The 21796-nt window shown below is 41.9% G+C and overlaps 1 protein-coding gene across 9 annotated transcripts in view; it reads right to left on the bottom strand.

The window, feature by feature from the left end:
• Positions 1-21796, bottom strand: part of CELF2 (CUGBP Elav-like family member 2) — a 550570-nt gene that overhangs the window by 231180 nt on the left and 297594 nt on the right. For 2 of the 9 annotated variants that reach the window (XM_066551027.1, XM_066551026.1), the window contains exon 1: positions 14637-14893. The exons of 6 other annotated variants lie outside the window; for them this stretch is intronic. In XM_066551027.1, coding sequence (XP_066407124.1) covers positions 14637-14710 — 74 coding nt within the window. In that variant the 5' untranslated portion in view covers positions 14711-14893. Of the gene's footprint in view, positions 1-14636; positions 14895-21796 lie in introns of those variants that run through there. One more of the 9 variants, XM_066551022.1, reaches the window with a different exon arrangement.

Raw genomic sequence — 21796 nt, forward strand, 5'->3', positions numbered from 1 at the left:
AATGTTAGATGGTCGTAAACAGATACCTAATAAGACTTACACTGTTTCATCTAAATTATTTTTAGAATTGATTTTTAACAATAACTGTGAACCTAGGAAGGGCAACCAAATTATTACTTCCTTTAGAATAATAAAAACCAACCAGCTTGAAAGAAATGAATACACACTAATTTTAGTCCAGACTATTTGTGTTTCTAACAAAAAATTCCTACATTCCTGCATCTATTCTCATGGATTCAGGACCATCCCTTATTTATCTATTTATTAGCATTGATGTGATCATTCAACACCTTTATGTACACTCCTCAATGCAGTAAGTAACAGAACCAGTAACAGCATGTGCCTTTCTATCCAAAGACATTTATCTCCCTTGTATTGGAGAAAATTCCACTTTCAGAGAACATTCAAATGCCCCCCTTATTGGAGGGAAAACCCTACTCAGAACTGAAGCTCATAACAGAAAAATGAAGTACTATGAGAACTTATGAACACCCAAAAATGTGTGTTATGAACACAGGTGATTGATACACTGTGATTTCATTAATTTGTACTCTAAAAAGCATGCTACAGGATATCAGGATTAGCTGTCTCCACCTAGAAACTTTTATTTAAGTTTCCAGCGCTTGTTTTACACAGAAAATCAAGGATATGTATTCTCCTTTCTACTTTTGGTTCTTCAGCTACTGGAATAAAGATGGTAACAGTGATTTAAGGAAGAGAGGTTTTATTGAGATGTGGAGTTTGAGCAGCAGCACTAAAACTCCTCGGCGTCCAGGACAATATCATGAAAACATCATTTTCAGTATTGCTGTTTCCCTCCTGGAAAACATGGCTGCTCCACAGCATGGTGTGGTAGGATGTTTCTACACCCATGTTATGATCTGTCTAATAAATCTTCTAATGTTGCCAGTTGTGAATTAAATCTCAAACCCATTAAAATATTGTAAATAAGCAAACAGAGTAATTACTCCAACTTTATTTATACTGATCTGAATTACAAATTTTAGTTTGACTAGTTTCAATGGCAAGCTAGTAGATATAAAAGCACTAGCTTGATTATCAAAAGGCCTTAATTTTCAGTGAAAATGCTCTACTGCAGGCTAACAGTGCTGGTTTCCTGTATCTGAAAGCTATGGTACTGGGCCTTATAGTTTGATTTTTAGAAGCCTTATAATGAGGGTGGAGAGGATATACATTCCATTCTTCAGCTGCATTTTTGTTCCACAAAGACTGCAATTTTCAGTCTCTTGAAAATGTAATTATAGATAATGTTTGCATCAGTGGCAAGAACACAATGAGCACATGGGGCATGAAAACTCCACTCAAATCACATCCTCTTAGGTTACGAAGCTTGTCTTTTGCCAAGAGTGGAGGCATTTCAACAAGCTCATGTTCAGTAGGAAAAGGATTGAGGTTTATACTAACCCCTACATACATTCTGCTTTTACTATTCCCATTATTCTACTCTTTGCATGGGGAACCTAAATAAACCAGAACAAAGATTAATTGGAGCTACTTGGAAAATTTGAGATCTATAAAAGAATTTGAAACACAGTAGCTAAAAGTGTAGAGGTGCACACCTCAGTACACTTTGTTCAAATGATCATGCCTTTTGCAGTTGCAAAAGTAAATCTGGATCAGAACAAAAAGATAGGAAGTGAAAAGGTATCAAGGTTGCATGAGGGGAAGTAATTTGGAGACAAATCAACCAGCTTCAGTTTGGAAATGAGACTGAAGGCTGCTTCAAAGCTAACATGATCAAGAATTTTAAAAAGAGAAATCAAGCATTTGATTTGTACAGAAGACGCAGAAGAGTAAACTATTTTAGGGTAAAATAAGATATACGTATCTGATATTAAAAGAAATAAATCTTTATCAGAGTTCTACTTCATGCAAGTTAATTATATCGTAAGGAAAAAATATTTATGCTTCTCTATTCAGCATCTACCTCAGTAGTAAACCAGAAGCAGTCTGAGACACAAGTGACCTTGATTCTACTGTTGTGCTACTTTCAACATATCCATCCCTTGGAGGGCCTTGAGCTCCTTGACTAAGAAAATAAACCCACTTTCTAAACAAGGTTTTACACACAGAAAGAAGAACCTACACAATGCCCACAAGTCCCAGAGCAGTCCCAAGGCAGACCCAGAGCTTGATGCCACAGAATATTCCAACCAGCACAAGGGGTGAGAGCAGAGGGCATTCAGCCAGCAGAGAACCTCTTCTCCACGGCCCACAATTTAACTGCAAGTGCTTTGATGCCATTAAACAGATCAAGATGACTTTTTAAAAATAACTAAGAAAAATAAAAATAGGAGGATAAATTAATACCTTTAAAGCCCTGAAGGCAAATCAGGATAACCCCACAAGGCATTGTTATCAGCCATAACCTTCTCTCCCTTTCCATAACTTTCTCTCCATTTCATAGAGCACTGTGAAGCTAGGAGCCAGCACTTGCACTAATTGGGAGTCCTAGCATGCAGCTACCAAAATACTTGTCTTCCAGCAACCCCGGGGAGAAGCTCACAGTTGTGTTTCATAAGCAAAGAGGAGAATCAGACTTAAGCTCTTGTCACACTGAATATGTCCAATCAACATAAATTCTTTGTCTTTATTTGTTCGCGGTGCGTTTGGATCACAGATACAAAGTGCTCTGAAATCAAAGGGAGCCTGCCCATCGACTCAACGAGCTTTGGATTCAGTCCTTAATTTATTTATAACAGCCAGTCTTTCTGGGACCTGAATATTGGAGCTGATTCTAAACCACTCATTTTCATTGAGTTTTACCATCAGTTTCATTGTATAAAAAGTCATGTGCTTTGAGAAAAGGTTGCGATCTACTGAGGTCCCTGTGTCTTCCTGCAGCATCACAGAATCACAGAATCACAGAATCACAGAAATTCTAGGTTGGAAGAGACCTTTAAGATCATCGAGTCCAACCCATGTTCTAATACCTCAACTAGATCATGGCACCAAGTGCCACATCCAGTCTTTTTTTAAACTCTTCGAGGGATGGTGACTCCACGACCTCCCTGGGTAGATGATTCCAGTATTTGACTACTCTTTCTGTAAAATACTTCCTCCTTATTTCTAGCTTGCATCTCCCTTGGCGCAGCTTGAGACTGTGTCCTCTTGTTCTGTCTGTTGTTGCCCGGAGAAAGAGACCGACCCCCAGCTCACCACAGCTACCCTTCAGGAAGTTGAAGAGGGTGATAAGGTCACCCCTGAGTCTCCTTTTCTCCAGGCTGAACAACCCCAGCTCCCTCAGTCGCTCTTCATATGGCTTGTGTTCCAAGCCCCTCACCAGCCTCGTTGCTCTCCTTTGGACACGCTCAAGCATCTCAACGTCCCTCCTAAAGTGAGGGGCCCAGAATTGGACGCAATATTCAAGGTGTGGCCTCACCAGTGCTGAGTACAGGGGAAGAATGACCTCCCTGCTCACCTACATCACCTACCTTGGTGCTGTATATATTTACTGTAAAGGGGAATGATGAAAGTCTCACTTAAAGAACAAACTGCTCACACAGAAGGTCTGTCAAAGTTATAATTTGGGAGGATTGCTTCAAATGTAAATCCTACTGAGTCTAACCAGGTCTTCTTTCAGTGCTTGACATTCCTGGCTGAAACTCCCCAGCCTGTCACATGGAATTAACAGATGCCCTTGAGAAAGGCATGTTGTGTAGATCCACAGTGATTTGCATTGGGTAAGTAGGGCAGCTTGTGGTTGTGGGAAAAAAGAAAACAACGTGATAGTATTGTATTTGGTTCACAACTTGTAGACAAGACTGTTTAAAAAACAGAGCTGAGAGAACCTACTAAAACATCCATTACGAAAAAAAAAAAAAAAGCAAGAAAAACTATACTTTGTCAAGCAACAGATCCCCAGAAGACCTAGAAAATCACAGTCAGGGCTGATAATTCCAGTCTGCTGGGTCAAAGAACACAGACCAGAAAGGCTGGTCAAGCTTTCAGGGACTTCTGAAATTTGAATCACTATCTAAATGGTAAGAATATAAAATCATTAAGCACTTCAGATCTAAATTCTAGGTGGTTCTCTCCCAAGTTCAATACATTTCTCTTACTTATCAAAGAAGGAAGAAAACAAAGTAAATGTTTTGCAGGTATTTGTAAGAACCTCATCTACCAGAGAAGCAGGGAAGGAATCACAGTGGTGTTTTTGTGGATATTGAAAGGATGGTGAAAAGGGAGAAAAAGGCAGGATGGTTTTGAATTCACAAGGTAGAAAAGAGCAGGGAAGGCTTCCTGCTTGAAACATGGATGGATCAGAGCAGGCTGAAGGCTTCCAGCATTTTAAACAAACATAAGCTGGGCAAATTGCATATTTCAGGGACAGAGAAAAATATGGCATGAAGTGGTAAGAGACTGGAAAAAGAGTTTTAGCTATGTTGATGGATTTTTAAAGTGCTACATGCTATGCTTCTTCACTGATAAAAAAAATCCAGCTAGATCTATAAGGGTTTTCATTATTTACAGCACATTATAGAATTGAATAAAAAGGCTGTTTGCTGTTCTTGGCAATGTGATTATTTGCTGTTAAATATTTACACCTTTTTTTTTTTCACCAAGAGTTTTGGGAAAGAAGAGGGAAGTTGATTTATTTATTTTTAAGTTTCCATAAAGCCTTTCAGGTTCACGTCCAGAAATTTTCAGCAGCATTTTTGCATGTTCTGGGATCTGGGGCTTTGCTGAGCTTAAAAATAAAACCTTCATTCCTGTTAACACAAATGATGCTCCATTTTTTAAATATAAAATTAATTTTAAATGATCATTTTCTCTGCTAAGTAATCCTGAATTTGCATCTTATATGAAAGCCTTGCCTAAATACATACCTTTTTCTGCTCCACAATATTCATTTTACCCAGAGGCCTGGCATCTCTTATCTCCAAGTTCACTCTGGATATGTGGCTCCAAACCAAACAGGAAAATCAGAGGCCTGAGTGGTTGAAGTCAGCAGCAGTCCTCCCTGCTGCCTTTCCCCACTTGAGAAGAAATGGAGAGCCAAGGGGTGCTCAGAGACCTTCAAATCCTCTGAAGGCCAGCAAAGTAAAGGATAAGCATCCCCTGATGCAGAGGTGAGGACAGAGAGAGCAAAGAGGCACAGAATCAGCCAAATAGTCTCCAGCTCCTGCAGAGATTCCAGGCAGCAATATGGGCATCTGAGCAAGCTGAAAATTGCTCCTTTCTGAATTCCAGAGTGTATCTCTTGCTACAATTGGCCTGCTGTTCATCAACACAGAAAAACTGAGGCTGCTGCGGGACCTCTTCCCAAATCCGATAATCTGTGCATGTGGGGGAAGAAGAAGTGACCTGAAGGAGCCTGTAACAATACTTTGAAAACACAGAAATCAGCCAGGGCTCTTGAAGACTCTTTAGGCCACATTAAGCCTTGTAAGCTTGCTGGAAACAGGTCTCATTCCTCTATGAATGCTGGTTTCAAAGGAAGGGTTTGCATTGAAGAATTGCTGCTGTCTTACTTTCCGATGACAATGAGAAAGAACTCTTTGTCAACATCTATGTGGCCACATTGAAATAGTCACTGCAGGAAGAAAAAAGGCTCAAAAATACCCAGAATCAGACCCTAAATCATTACATTGTGCAATACATACTAAAGCCTATACAAAGCTTCTTCCTATTCCAGTGAAACACCCTAGGAACAGCAAAGACATGGGAATGGTAAGAAGAAGATATTGGAACCCTGAGCTTTTCCTATTCTACACAGCCTTGTCTTGAAGATAAATAAATGTGGTCCACAAAGTGAGATACTAGGCTGCACTTAGGGGACAATGAAATCAGGCAAACCCAATTGTTTTAAAAATCTGTAATATAGTGCTGGACTTTCTTCAGCTATATCCGAGCACAGTTATGAAGCTGCTGCATTTACTCTCTTCTCCACAGACAACAAACCAACTTAAAAGGGGAAGTTGTACTCTATCTTCTGCAGCCAAACAATAAAGATATCTGTGAAAGCTGAGAGCCCTCAGGCACTGAGATGAATCCTTCTCTCTGGCAAAGGGAAAAAGATTTGACAACAGGAGTAGAACCCCCCCTGCCCCTACCTGAGATGTGTGAACATGCCTCAAAAGAATACCTGCCCAACTCAAACTGACTTATCTTCCACTTCATCATCAAGACAGGCACTCTGCTAGCAAGGTAGAACAGTGTCTGAAAAGTTATTTGCCTCATGTTTCCATGCTGAAGTTCACTCTGAGGCGAGCAATGAGAAAAAAGCTGCAAAACCCACGTACATGACTGCAATTCATGGCTCAGAGCTGGGCAGCCTGGCACAGGATGCAAAGCCCAGCATTATGCATTCCTCATTCAAGCCAAGCTCCTGGAAGCCCAGCGGAAGTTTGGCTTGAACAGGGACTACAGGCTATAGCTGGTAATAAAACATCAGATAATAGTGCTCTACGTGTCCAGAGAGGTGATCTTTTTTCTAAGAATTGCTTCACTTGTCATTGATTTTTTCACATCCTGCAAAACTAAATGCTAATTTTATTCCTTCCTCTTCCCCCTGGTCCCCTCCCACTCAATACTGATCTCCAGGAGGAGCTGGCAACACTGAACCTGCCAGAAAAAGCCAGTGCTCACCTGGCAATCCTAAAAATTCAGTGCTTCGAGGAAGAAGTTGAATGATGTGGGTCAGACTAGGACAAAGGCAATGACTTCTGCATTTTTTTTGCCTGGAGAAATCATCTAGATTATCTGTGTTATTCCTTAATTCAGCATTTCTGGCTTTGTGGTCAAATCTTTGAATATCTTCCCAATCAAGATATTTTCTGGAATCAATTTTAAAGACTAAATGCATACCTAAATAGTCACTGGGATTTCATGAATTCTTTTTTTGTATCTCTGTTGGGGTTTTTTTCTTGTTTGTTTGCTTGGTTTTTGTTTTGGACAGCAGGGGTTTAATATAGTTTGGATAGGGCCATTAGAATATGAGAAACTGGTTTCTAAGCAAGAAGATCTTGGAAGAAAAAATGAAACTAAATTAAGAAAAAAAATTGAAAGTTCATTTACTGACTAATCAAATTATCAGCTTTTCTATATGTAATAGAGAGACATTTCAGATAAAATGAAAGAGTATTTTATTTCCCTGGAAGACACAACAAGGGGATCAAGTTCACTAAAACTCATGGTGAAATGAAGACAAACTCCAACTATGTAAATTGCAATTTCTAGAGCATCTTGTATGAGAACAAGGTGTAGAACAGGGTTTTCTCTAAGCAATAGCCACCGGGCATGGAGTATGTTTGACAACATTTCAAACTCCTAATGCTTGTTCTACATTCCATCTGTGTTGAAATATAAAAAATATATAAAAGCATTTATTGATAAAGGGCAGAACCAGATGTCTCTCTCACTAGCAATGAATTGCAGGCAAAGGCTGACAGAGCCAAGCAATTGAATGAGCCAGGAAAAAAAAAAAAAAAAGAGAAGAAGGGAAAGGATCACTTGATTTTGTAGATTTTCAAATGCAGTTGTCCTCTTCCAGAAGCTAATAATTTTCAACTACTGGGCCTGTTTCAGGCAAATGAAGTGCACTTATCTCACACTAGGCCAGAAACCATCACTGGACCAAGTGCCCCTGGAGTCAACAACACAAGTGGTGGGTCAAGCAAGCTGCGGATGTTTGGGTTTGGTTTTTTTTTTTTTTTTTTTTTTTGCATTTCTGAGCAATTCAGTGGTGCAAAGCTTTTGAGGAGCAAGAAATGGGAAGAGCACTTACATATTAAGCAAGAAGACATTGTCACGCCTTTGGAATAAGAGGATGATGGATTTTCATTATTTTTCAGGGTTATGAAACAAAAGATTTCTCTTGTCAGCTGTGACTTGCAATCAGACTGGAGCTGCTTCAAAGCACATGGGAGGTAGGAAGAGAGTACAAGGGAAAGCACAGTAAAACCTGGGACTGAAAGGGTCATAGTTCTCCTGTCACAGAGATACCCAGCTCCACACACCAGCTACAGGGTGCTTGTGTCTGGATATTCCTCTCAAAATCTCCACTGCTGTTGAGGAGTGAGTAAATTTTAGTGGACAGTTACTGAAAAAGTTGTAAATTAATATGGCAATGAATTACTACCTATGACTGCTGGGACAGTGTTAAGCATTTCTGCCAGGACTACATTTTCCTTGTCACACTAACCCACATGGAAAAAAGGAAACAATAATAATAATAATAATAATAATGAAAAAAAAAATCAGTAGATCACTAACTCCATTTTCCAGAAAGAGCAATAGCTACATCTCTGGAATAACCATGGTTGTAAACTCTAAAACCCCAGGGTAAGATCCACACAACAATTTAAGAAATAAACAGGGATGTGAAAATCATAAAGCAAAATTCTCAGGTTGCTGCTGCTGTTTCCCTGGCAAACCTGAAGTGGCTCACTATGCACAGGCTGAGGGGAAATCAAGGACATAAATTCCCTGCATGCTCCTCCACAGGGGATGAGTCCATGCCTGATGCAGTGGGGAGCAGGGCACAGCTGGGCATGGTGTCTCCTTCCAGGGTAACCTGGACACAGCTCCCTGCTTCCAGAATAAGCTGAGCAGAAGTGGGCAGGAGCACATCCCTTCCACCCTAACCACAGGCATGGACTAAGTCTCTCCACAGTACTAAGCCCTAAGTCCTGCCCTCAGCTGTGACAACATGCTGCCCCTGATAGTAAGCCATGGGTAAAGTCACAAAATATGGCCCAGGAGGCTGGTGCAGGATCTTCCTCACAGCTCTTACACCAATGCTTGTTTCAGAGCATCGCTTTTGAACTTGACTTCAAGTGTTGCCACCATTTGGCAGGCAAGGGAGAATCCATCCCAGGGCAGAGAACACACTCAAGATACTCAGCCTTCTTCAGCTGAATCGTAAGAGGCAAGAGAACACAGCTGTTCTCATCCATAGAAACTATTTTTTTATATTTGTGGAAATGGAAAGAAAAAAAAATCACCAAACAGGCACTATTGGTACAGTAGGCAACTCCTTTGTGAATTGGCTCATTTAGGCATTCATTTAAACACAGTAATTAAGATTTAGCAAAACAGAAGCTGCTTTCAGATGTCATTTTGAAGGCCAGATGATCTCCTCTTTATTAATATTATAATTTTAAACTATTGTCAGCTGAATTTTCAAGAATCAAGCTGTGAGCAAAGACAACACACTACTGAAGTGTGTCCTATTCACGTAACCCAGTCTCAATGAAAATGAGAGATTGGTTATAAATCTGTGATACGGAGGATGGAGAACTGCACCACTAAATCTCAAGGTGCTTTATCTGGATGTTAGGAGGGAATTTATACCTTCAGCATCTGCCATTCACCTTTTCTGTTTAACACCATATGGAAGAGCACAACAGCATTTAATGCAACATATTTCTGAAAACCTTTATGAGAAAGCCAGCAGCTTACTGCAAATGAAAAATGAAATCCTGAAGGGAACACAAGCCTTCTCCTCCTCTCCACAGCCACAGAGAACGCAGGAACGCGTTGGAAAGCAATTAAAGTATGATGATTCTAAAGGGGAATAATTATTTCACAATTACTTGAGAACATTACATTTATTGCTCCAATTAGTTTTTATTTTCCAAATAGGCATTCTTGTTCCTCCATTTTTCTTGTACCTATGAAGGTTTTTCTTGTTCTCCCACTTCTTTGCTAAGGAAAACTGAGCCTTGCTTTCTACGTATATTCCCTTTTTTGTGACTTTAGCCTCTGGTTAACCTTGCCCTGCCACCAGTTTGTTTTAATCAAAGGAAATCATGTAGGAGATGCAACATACTTTGCACCTATATGAACACAGAAAAAAATAATGCCCTATAGGAAACAGTGTGTGGAAATGAAGAAAAAAGAAAGAAAACCAACATGTTGCCTTTCCACTTTAGAAGGAAAAAAGTTTTTATTTGCTTAAAGTATAAAACAATGATTTCTCTGTAGAATATTGTCTTGCCCAAGTGTACTCTTTGTATTCCAGGTGCTTTTAAAAATGAAAATATTTTGTACACCTTTCCCTGTATCGATTTGGTCAAACATTTTTATATTAATCCATGAATTAATCATGAAATTTGAATAGTCCAAATGCTCATAAGATATCAAACATCCTAAAATGCCAATGAAATATTTAGAGTTATCAAAGTTGTTAGAGCAATCATAACTGATGATTAATTTGGATGATGAATACGTGTGGGGGAGGCTTAAAACTTGTGAGATCGTATCATAGGAAGTGAAAGATATATTTAAATATTGATGTGCTGAGAGTTATCGTAGGCTAACTTCTGAATGAGATTCTAGAAAAGATGATGGGGAGAAGGACACCATGAAATTGTAATTGCTTAATAGACATGCAAAGATTTATTTTCCTTTCTGAAGCTCCTTGGCACTTCTCAAAAATTTTCTTCTTTTTTTGCTTTGCTTTTCCTCAGTAGTGGCCCAAGGAATATGTCACACAAGTAATTTAAGTAAAAGTCATATTACTTAAAATAAAGCTATTACTGAATCAAAGATAGAATAAAGTGCCAGTATAAGGATGAGACAGTGGTCTTAAAAATGCCTGTCTATTTTCAGTTAGGAAATCATGATTTGATATTCTAGATATAAAAAAGACCAGAGAGTGGAAAAATTATTTTTGACAGGATGTTGAGTTTCCCTGCAGTTCAGTTTAAAAACATAAATTTGTTATGTCCAGGTTTTGCTTAAAAAAAGTCCTATATTGCAGGTTTACTGCAGAAAATGAAGTTCTGGATTTTAAAATGCAAGCATGTCCTGTGAATGATGACATTTCTTATTTATTAAAGAGCAAGTACAAACAAAAATATCAAAAATTGATCTTCACTGGCTTTTTAATCAGCATATTGCACGTATATCGGATTTTGACTCATTTTTTATTAGAAGAGAAAGAAATTCAAAGGCTTCATATTTTTTCACATTATTGCCCTGTAACCCATGCAGTTGCACGCACACTGTTGAAGCATAATGTATCTTATTGGCATTATATCCAGCTACCAAAAATTAAAGTAAAATTTGAGTTGGTTTCAGTAGTAACAAACACATGAAAGGTAATCCCAGGCACTGAAATGTGGAACATGGAATGGAAAAATCTTCTGTGGTATTGCGGAAATCAACATGAGGAGGGGTTACAACAATGAGTATTTAATCCTCAAAGCAACCACTTCACAATCATCCAGTTGGCATGTACATGTGAGCCAGTGAAATCAGCAAATTACACTGAACTCAGATTTTATAACCTCACTTATTAACCATTAACCCTCTCCTACCCTGTCCAGATACACACACACATTTCATCTGTATGTTTCACCTACGTGTGTCTGAGTATTTTCCTCAGAAATGCCTCTTCCCCACAGTGCACAACAGCGGTCAAACAATTCCTGATCCTTCCCAGAGCACTCACCAAGCAGGGCTCTTTGCAGGCATTTACCATGGTTAGAGCATCCAGCTTGCCATCTGTCCTCAAAAACAGAAGTTCATGCATTTTTATGCTTCATATCCTAGAGTATCTATTTTCCAATGACATGTCATTAATTAATTTTTACTAGTAAATTGCCATTCAGTCACTAACCAGGTACACTGATGCCATGCATACAGTTTAATTATACACAGTCATGCTCAATGTATCTGATGTTCTATTTTATTCCTGTTTAGCTATATAGTAACAGCAGCAAAATTTGAAAGCAAGCAGCATTTAAGAGTTATTAACATTCTCACAGAGGTAAGAGCATTTTAACTTTGCAATTATCAGGCTGGCAGTTGACTTTCACACTAGGTATGCACTGAAAGTTATTCCTTGAAAAATCCCCTTTTTCTCTCACATTGAAATAATGGATGATTCTGAGAATAAATCCCTTTACAAACATTCTTTTAATGGGCAAAGAAGAAGTGTAAGTGATATTGTATGCTACCAATTTCCCAAAACATCTGATAAGCCGCCGGCGTATTAAAAAAAAAAAAAAATCTAGTTTTGCCAATTTGTGCTGTGAAAGAAATGTTACACGTATATTTTGCTAATTGCCTTGCTCTAAAATAAGCAATTCCTTTCTGCTAAAGAGTGAACTGAGCTGCACGGAATGGCTGGAGCAGATGGCGAGGTTAAAAGTTTTGTGCAGCGTGGTAACTCGGAGCGTGCTCTCGGATGCTCCGCGCCACCCCGCTAACGCTGCTGGCGGCTCACCGCTCGCCTGGGGGGGCAGCTCAAGGGGAAGGTGCTCGTGTGCCCCTGACCCCTGATGCGTAATCAAACTGCATCCTCGTCAGCACTGATTAGCCCAGAGAGTTGGGGACTTGCAAATAAATATATGTCACCACTTGGTTAAGAAGGACGAGGTAAAGATGGTTTTAAACAGCGGAATGGCAAGAGTGTTAGAAAGGCAGTGCAGCAAAGCTCTCAAACACAGCATTTAGTTTCAAGACTATTTTTGTTAGAAGCTCCCTGAGTTCATGGCAATTTAGTGTCAATATTAATTTGCATGCACGACACAGGATCCCTTGAAATCATACCATCTCCACAATTAGATCAGCAGCAAAGCAAGGTTTGGTTCATACAAGGAAGCACATCACATCATGACCACTGATGATACAGGAGGTAAAGTTTTTTTCCTTCAAGAGATTACTTAGTCACCCCTCCCCCTCAAAAATGCCAACCCTACAAGTGCATTTAACAACTCCATTATCAAACTTCTGCATTTCAAGATCCACTTAGGTGCTGACATTTCTCTAGACTAATTTTTGTATCTTTGGACACACATTAAGCTCTGCATCTAATGAACACTGACTGTGTTTCAAGCTGTGTTAAGATATATTATGGATGCTTCACAGAGAAAAGGAGTACGAAGAGAGCAATGCAGAAGAAAGAGTTTGACGTGGTACTCCCCCACTTCGAGGGGCAAATTGGAGATAAAGTTATATAAGCTTGAGTGACAACAGGGCATCATCAGCCACAGTTAATAGTGCCTTTGAGCTTGGAGATGTTTGTTAGCAGGATCTTTTCTGACTGCCTGGAAGGACAGCGGGTAGAAAGTCTAATCAAAGCTGAGATGATGAAAACAGGGGGAAGTTTGGCTGTGGCAGGTGCCTACAGAGGGCTGCAGAGCAAGAGATACCAATGTTCAGCTGCTACTTTGTACCCTAATGAGCAAACCTCTGCGACTTCTCTGCAAAACGGAAGAAATTGACAGCACCTGTATCAAAACCAACTAATGCCAATAAAATCTGTGATTTTACAATGGGAAGAGCAAAACACAGCACAGAACACTTTTGAATCTAAGATCACAAATTTAAGACAAGAAGCAGCATTTACACACTTCGCTGTCCTTCAAGGACTGTAAAAATAGTGTAAGTCACCAAGTAGCTTTCCCCCTGACTCTTGCCCCTCTCCCACACACTCACTAAACCTCAGCTGTCTGAACAACTGGCCACTACTGAATGACTCCATGCAGAACACTGCTGGTGCAAGGGAAAGACATTCCACCTCAGAGAAAGTTTGGTTACCAGTAAAAAAGACAATAAAAGTCTGAATAGCCTTAGATGGGGGCACAGTATGCAACCTGATTTGTGCAAATTGCAGGTGACACTCTCTGCTGCACATACGGGTTTATTTACACTTGTAACTTAAGTGCTGCCTCAACCAGAACAGCTTCAGTGCAGAGTCAATGCCAAAGCCTCTCGCTTCATTCTAATGTAACTCAAACCACGTTTGCCATCCCGATGAAAGAAGAAAAAGCAACAAAATAAAAGATACTTTGGATACTGTAAAACAATGCAGCACAGTCCTTACACTTCGTATCTTTCAGCAGATGTCTATTTCATCATTTCTAGTTTTTACTTTTTCATACAAAGCTTAGGTTACCTGAAAATACCTGCCAATTCGCAATGCCCAAGAGGATGATAATAGAAACTTTCAAACCGAGATTAACAGAGCAGAGCCGGGCTAGGGGAATACTTCTCCTTCTGAAATTCCAGCATTCAGCTCCTTCCAATACATCTCATCCCCACTTCAACTGCATGTAAAACAACCATCCTCACCCTAATTAACACTCGCCGTACCAGGCAGCTGTCGGGGACGGTATGGGGGGGGGGAAACAACAAACCGCCAAATCCTTGCGTTCTGCCAGGTACTCCCAGTGGATGCTTAGCATTTCATCTGAATTTGAAAACTGATGAAAATTTGCGGGGGGTGGGGGGGTGGGCATTTTTATTCTGCCGGGAAGGGGTGATAAGGCACGGGTGGGTCCGGGCTGGCTGCAGGGGACAGGTGTCTGTGGAGGGCTCCGCTGAGCACGGAGGGGAGAGCGCTCAGCTACGCGCGACCGACGCGCGTTTCTCCACGTTGCATCATCATCATCATCAGCGGCAGCAGAAAGCCCCCCGCGCCCGCCGGCACCGACCTGCGGGACGCTGAGCACCCCGGGAGGGGGCACGGCACGGAGACCACCAAGAGACTTGGGAAAAGGGGGGGGGGGGGGTGGCTCGGGCTACGAGCTCCCCTTGCCCTCCCCGGGAAGGGCGGGCGGTGCGGGAGGGAGCCGGCCGGAGCCGGGGGCTCGGTGCCGGGCGGTACCCGGAGCCGGGGCGGGGTGGGGGGACACGGCGGCAGCCCCGCCGCCACTTACATTCTGTCAGAGACCAGCAAGCGGCCGTCGACCATCATCTCCGGAAGGAAATCCAGCTTGAACGAAGAAGTCATGCTGGGCTCCGGGGGCGCCGCGGCGGTCGGCGGGAGGATGCGGCGGGGCGCGGCGGATCCCACAACTGCGCCGGGCGGCGGAGCGGCAGGCACAGGTGCGGAGGCCTCCCCGCGGCAGCCGCCAGCCCCGGCAGTTGTCACATTTCTCTCCCCCTCTCGGTTTTTTCCGCCAATCCCCTCCGAAATCGACTGCTGAGGCAACTGTCGGTGGAGCGCCAGGTGCTGAGCGGGGAGGCGGAGCCATCTCCCCGCTGCGGCTCCCCGTTAACCCCTGCGCCCCCGCCGCCCCGGGAGAGGCCTATCGCCGCCGCCGGGCCGGGGGCTGCCCTCCCGGGGCTCCGCCGCTCCGCCCGGCCCGGCTCCGGGGGCGGCCCGACCCGCCCGGCGCCTCCGCAGCGCTGCCCGGCCCCGCGGCCGAGCGGGGTGAGCCGAGCCCGGCGGGGCAGCGGCCCCGGGGCGGGCACTGCCCCCTCACACGCCGGGCACGGCTCCCCCCGGCGCGGCCGGAGCCAGCCCGGGGGCACTGGGGATGTTTGCTCAGGGTCTGGGTGCAGGCTCGCTCTCCACTCAAACTCCTGCCATTCAGACCTTGGCAGTGTTTTAAATGCTCAGAGTGATGTTACTGGCTGGCGAAAGAGTGGTAGTAACTCTGTCCTCGCTGATCAGAAAGAGGGATTTGAATAACTAATGACGGCAAATCCTTTCTCGTGGCTGTAACCTCCCAAAAACCCGCTCCCAACCTCGCTGCTCTCAGAGTTGGCCGCACTCGGAGGAAGTGTCACCACCAAGACGCGCACAAAATTCCACACATACAAATAGCTGGAGGCCCCCCCACTCCACGCCACCGCCCCCTGAAAATCTGTATAAATTTTCCTTTCCATCTCCGAGACCTGCTTGCTTCAATACAAAGCCGCTCCAGGCGAAAGAATATTAACATATTTACGAAGATTACTAGGTGATCTGAGCAGTCTAGACAGACAGAACGTTCCTCAACATTGTGTGTGCTTCTCCATCTGAATCTCTCCCTACGTTTTATAATTTGATTTGTTATGGATAATCAACGCTTGCAAAAAGTAGCAAATGCAAATTAAAACCTACTATGCTTAAACTTTTCAAAGAGCATTCTAATATAAAAACTAAATTGACACATAAAAAATGTGTTATCAGTCAGGCCAAGTTTTATTTAAATTTTGACCATTGTTGATTTCATAGGGAAAAAAAAATACAGAACGAGCAAGTTTTTAGAGTCCGGTTTATTGCACTAGGAGACTTTCTAATTTTAAATAGTTAAAAAGGAAGAAAACCCCCTCAGGCTGCTAAAATTTTTGCCTACTTTGCAAGACTAAAGAAAGAAAAGGTTCACTTGGCCCTCAGCATAATCCCCGTAGGACAGCTGCAATCCTGAACAGATATCTATAGTGTTATTAATCTGCTCTGCTCTATATGTTCACATACTGTCCTCGTCACCATGGCACCTAAACATCCCCCTAGAAAGGCACAAAGCAAAGCTATGGCTCCTCTTTACTGAATTCATGGTGATTCCTTTACGCCACCCATCCATCACAGCGCAGGACTGACTACACAGTGGATAAAAAAATTAAGTGCAAAGTCCAAATGAAAGGAGAAACCAGCACAACTTTCTCCAGCTGGATGCAGCCACCTGGTCTTTGATCTGAGGCCTCCATGGTGGTTAATCCGGCCCAGAGCAGAGTTGGATTAATTTTCAATTTTAAAATCTTGCCACTGCAGAAGGGACAGGTTTTAGCTCGGAAGAAATACGGGCAGCTCAGTGAGGATGAGGATATTCTTTTAACTAAGAAGTCTCCACCCCCACTTCGCCCTGTGCGGCTGGATCTGCACCTCTTCATCACGAGTTTTTTTGGTACATGCTAAATCTAAGGGACTTCAGTCTCACCAGCCTGTCACTTCTAAGGACCACAGTCCCACTGCTGCTGACTGAAAAGTAAATCCACGCTTCGCACAGGATGCAAAGAGGGAGGAGGAGAGAATCACAAATAATTTTGCTTAAAATCTGCATATGGAATAGAGAGATCCTTATAAATTTGCCCCATTATGCAAGGTGTAAGTGCTTAAAAATGCTTCATTAAAACGTATGTTCTTTTGAAATATTTATTTTCCTTTTAATTACATGTGAATTAGCTGGAAGAAGCTGTAGGGAAGCCCTCTTACTGACTTAAGCCTTCTCAGCAGTTTGTTAAATTCTAGCCTCAAATCCCTTGAGGGAATAGTGGATTCAAAGCAGCTTTTAATCATACTATAAGGAGGGTGAAGTAGTATGTAAGTAGGTCATAGAGAAAGCATTACAAGTGCATAGGTTATTGCTTTATTTAACAACTACAGTGTAACACACTTTTCAAAGCACATTTGCTTTTGCCATTTAAAAGTTAGAAGCAGAAACAGGGTCAAATGCAAAAAGGAACCCTTTCCATAAAAGATACTGAGATACGACTCAAGGAGAGCTTAGAGGGAAAAACTGCATTCGAATAATTTGGTTCTCAAACATAAATTATGTAGTGTCTGTGTATGAATTAACTCTCGATGGCAGAGGGTAAGTGGTAAGAAACTAAAAATCCTGATTGTTTCACACACTGTTACAGGCTCAGCTCTGTTATTTGTAACATTTATGTCAGATTCTTGACTAGCACATGTGTGCAAAATAGCAAGTTTTATTAAAAATTAAGGGAAAAGTGGAAGCTCTGATGTGTTGCTACAGTACAGAGAGAAATGGGGAGCGAGAGTGGCAAGTGAAACTGCATTTATTTTCACAGCATAAATCAGACAATGGCTCTAAACACTGGCTTAGAGTAGCTGCATTGTTGCTGCCCGCCAATATTAAGCTTTTTCAACGGGTGGAGCATATGGCAGTTTTGAGGGAGGAACCTAGAATTTGGAATCATCAATTCTTGGGCTTTAATCCTATTCCAGCTACAAATGCTGCCTCCTATCCCTCCTCCCCTCATTTCAGAGGCCCAGACCCTGTTTGGCTCGTTTACTCTGTGTCCCTCAGTTTCTCCATCCGTCTGAGTGGGGCAGATAAAGCAGTTCCACCTCACCTTTGCAGATTAGTCACTGTTCAAGAAGCTTTTCAAACACAGAGCTACATACAATTTCTCCAAACAACTCAACCTTTGAAAATTGCACACCCCTTCAGAGAAAAAAATCCAAAAAGAAACTACAAAAAGTTCAGCTGCAGAAGGCCAGGATTGAGCGGGTGACTTGGGTGTATGAGCTCACTCTGACATCACTGCCTGTGGCTTCTTCAGTGAGTGACAAAGAGAGCAGACATCCCCTTCCTTTCCAGACCCAAATCCAATGTGTAACTCACATCACATCCCCCCTCCAGACCCCCTCCTCACCCTATAATTAATTGCCATTCTTCTAATCAATTTGCCCCCAAGTTTTGGGCCAAGGAAATGCTACCGTTGGAAGCACTTCAAGGGAAAGTTTCTGAATGACTTCACTCTCTCCCAAGCCTGCAAGGCAGTATGAAGAGAGTTCAAATCCTCTGCTTTATTCTCCCCTAAGCCAATGAACATGCTTGGGATTCAGCTTATCTCTGGCATCAAAGCAAGTTTCTAACAGAGGCAGCAGAAGCAGAGCTCAGTGGCGGGCGGTGTAAATTTGGAGCAGGCTCGAATGACTCCAGTGGAATCACTCAGGATCTTCCACTAATGCGAGGGGGAGAAGGAATCTGGTCCAGCTGGAGTTGGTGAATGCAAACGAGGTGGTTGCTGTCTTCCACAAAGAAATAACCTTCCAGGCAAGCCACGGAAGCCTGGAAGTAGTGGTGTGACTAAGAGCAGGCAGTGCAGCATTTTGGTTTGTGTAATGGGATGTGAGCCTACCTCCCTATAAGGAAGGGAGCCCTTATATCAGCCTAAATCTTAGGAGCAGACTTCTGGAGGGCCAAGAAGGGGAGGGGGCCTGAAGAAACAGCAAAGCAAAGCACACGAGCACTTGGGCAGGACTACAGAATGGTGTAAAAATCATTAACAATTAGAGCAAAAAGTAGTGCATTTCCTTGAAGGGTAAAAAGTAATGGGTGCAATTCTACACCATTTCACCATTTGTGATTACCTGGAACAAAACTGTCTTTGTCAGTTATGTCTAATATTGGAATAAAAATTTGAATTATGGAACCGTAACCTTTCAGTAGGGATTTTGTATTTACAAAACCAAACACAAAACAGTCTTCCACTCATTTGGAGGAATAAAATAACTTGCATAAAACTGCAATCCTTTTAAAAAGAAAATGAAAATATTGGTTAAAGCTGATCAATGAATTTTAAGTATTTAAAATAGTGCTTGTGAGGCTCCCTCCGCTTCCGTAGGCTACTGTAGCTCATCAGTAATCTTCAGAAATAAACGTCATTTAAAATTAGTCCTGTGAAAAGGTCCCTCAAATTAAGCATTTCTAGAGCTTTCACTTGAAGCGCATTGATATTATGTAAACTTGGTTGCTATAGTAAAACTTCCCACTCACTTCTCTTTTTTTTTTCCCTTCCTATTTTATACCAGTGATGAGGTGATTTCATCCCACTGTGGGTAAAGGGCCTTTGTTCCCTTTTGTGGGTAATAACTCAATCTTTCCTAAAACAATTAGGCAACAAATCATGGCACGGGGCAGATACTACATGGAATGGAGGTTTTTTTGGAAAGGCCTTTAATTTAGAGGGACACCCTCCTTTTTGAACAGCACCAACTACATGGGACAGTCAATCATCATCCTCAGGTCCAATCCAACCTCTGCTCCAGCTGGGCTGTTCCTGAGCTCAGCACTACATTTGGAGAATACTGAAGGAAAGCAGAAACAAGCAAATTTTTGCAAAACCAAGTCTTCCTGTCCTGTTGTTTATTTGCAGTCCTATTGAAGAGCATCACTATTGATCCACAGGTGTTACCCTTGTGTTAGTGCCTTGTGCATATAGACACAAGACCCAAGCTTTTGTCAACCCAGTCTTATCTTGACTTGGTAACAGACATTATTTTTTTCATTTTTCTTTTTTTTTTTCTAATGGATTACCTTATCTTCTCACCTGCTAACTATCAACAACTACTGCCCAAAAAGGAGAAAAACTGGGGTACTGCAAGCACTGGGCAGACCTGATTTCTTACTAGAGAGCAGACATGTTATTTATGGTGAAAAAAGACACCTTTCCAAAGAGGGAAGAGGGAACTGAATATTCTTGGATTTGGCTATTATATTATCTTCATGTGAAAACCTATAATTTAGGACAGGAGAAATCACACATCTGGTTCTCTTGTCTGTGTTGCTCCATCCTCACAATATGCAATAGCCTCACCTATTCCTTCAAAGAGCAGAGGAAAAATCCCACTGTAAAAAAACCCTTCCTCCCTGCCATCTACACCCACAGGAGACACAAAAATCTCTCTGATTTTATATAAATTTGAGTTTTCTGGAGAGTTTTGCCATTCTGGAGAGGCTGGTTATTGGAAAAGAGGCGGGATGAGGGAAGTAGATGATGAGGATGGCCTGGATCAGGAGGGCATCTCCAACTGCAAACACCATGGGCAAAGTTAAGTGTGAAGTTCTAATGTGGCATCAGCAAAGAAAGAATGTGGGTAAGGGACATCAAAAGAGACAAGAAGCCAAAAGGAGACTTATTTTTATAAACAAAATGTGAAGACATCTGATCTGAGAGGTTTATTACAATATCTGCATTAACCTACTGCACTCCACTTCTAGCAGCAAGATCCTTATGAGCTTAACCTTCATCCTCACTTTTACCACGTGTCTTTCTTTCTTTCACACTGCAAATGATTGGATTTCACTTTAAACACAAATTGTGGCATCTTTAAGGTAGGAAATTTCACAGGTCTCCTTTTTTCATTTGTTCATGAAGTGCCTAGCATACATGTCAATCCTCAAAAACAACAATCACCCTGAAAATATGCAAAGTAGCTATCTTTGTTTCACAGACAGAAACCATTTAATATCAGACATGAAGGACACAAAGAAAAGGCTCCTGCAGTAACTATAAGGCATTTGGATGGACAGAAAACTGCACCATGCCTGGTCTTAGTAGTTTGGGTGTTTTCCTCCTTAAATTAACGGTGTAAGAATTGCCACATAAGGCAGATCAAAAGGTCCACCTAGCCCATGACCCTGACTCTGATAAGGGATGGAAAGAGAAAAAGCATGAATATGGCAGGTGATCCTTCACACCTTCCAGCAGCTGGTGGCTGAGGGACTTCCTAGAGTCAAGAATGGCATCTGAACCAAGATGTTTAACAAGCTCAAGTCACTGGTTCAGTTTTCCCACTAATTCTCTGTCTGAAAGGAACATTGATGAAGTCACATGTTTATTTTTCCCAGAGATACCTGTTAATTGTGCTGTTCTTAATTTCAGGGATTTGGGGGTCAGCGCAACAAAGAAGAACACTGATTTTCTTTTCTGAACCAAATCATTTAACCAAACTTAGTGTTTAACATACAGTGTTTCACTTTGAAAGGTCACAATAGTTCATCAGCAACTTTTAAAGAAAAACTCAACCCCTTGATACAAAAACTTTGGAAGGGACGAGTGCTGGAACCATGAGGTTCCTGGGGCAGGCATCTAGTTAGGCATTGTTTTGTGAGAAAGGCTCTTTAGGAAAAATTTTGGTCACTTTGGATTGCTTTATTAAGGGGTGGGGGTTAACTGAGTTTAATGTATGTTCATCAGCCGTGCACAGACAAATCTCCATATGATTCATTGGAGCAGCACTGCAGAACACCTGGTGTTGCCAATGCAGTTCTGTTAGTGTTTTGTTATTTTTAAAGGGGGTTATATAACTCTCTCATTAAAATTAAATGTGGGCTGAAATGATGCAGGCAAATTCTCAAGCTTCAGAGTGAGCTTCTTCCTCACAGTTTAGCAGAAGATAAATCTTTTTTAGGCAGAAGAGAAGGAAAATGAAATCAAGAGGTTGTAGCATTGAATTTAGAGTCTCTAAAATTTTAAGTTTTCTGATAACTCTCTGTTTCTTTTCTAGAAGCCCTCAATCCCTCAGATGCTGACCTGCAGCTTCCAGGGAGGGCAGGTGCTGGATTTGAATCTTAAT

Source organism: Molothrus aeneus, chromosome 5 (genome assembly GCF_037042795.1).
Source record: "Molothrus aeneus isolate 106 chromosome 5, BPBGC_Maene_1.0, whole genome shotgun sequence".
Taxonomy (NCBI): Eukaryota; Metazoa; Chordata; class Aves; order Passeriformes; family Icteridae; genus Molothrus; species Molothrus aeneus.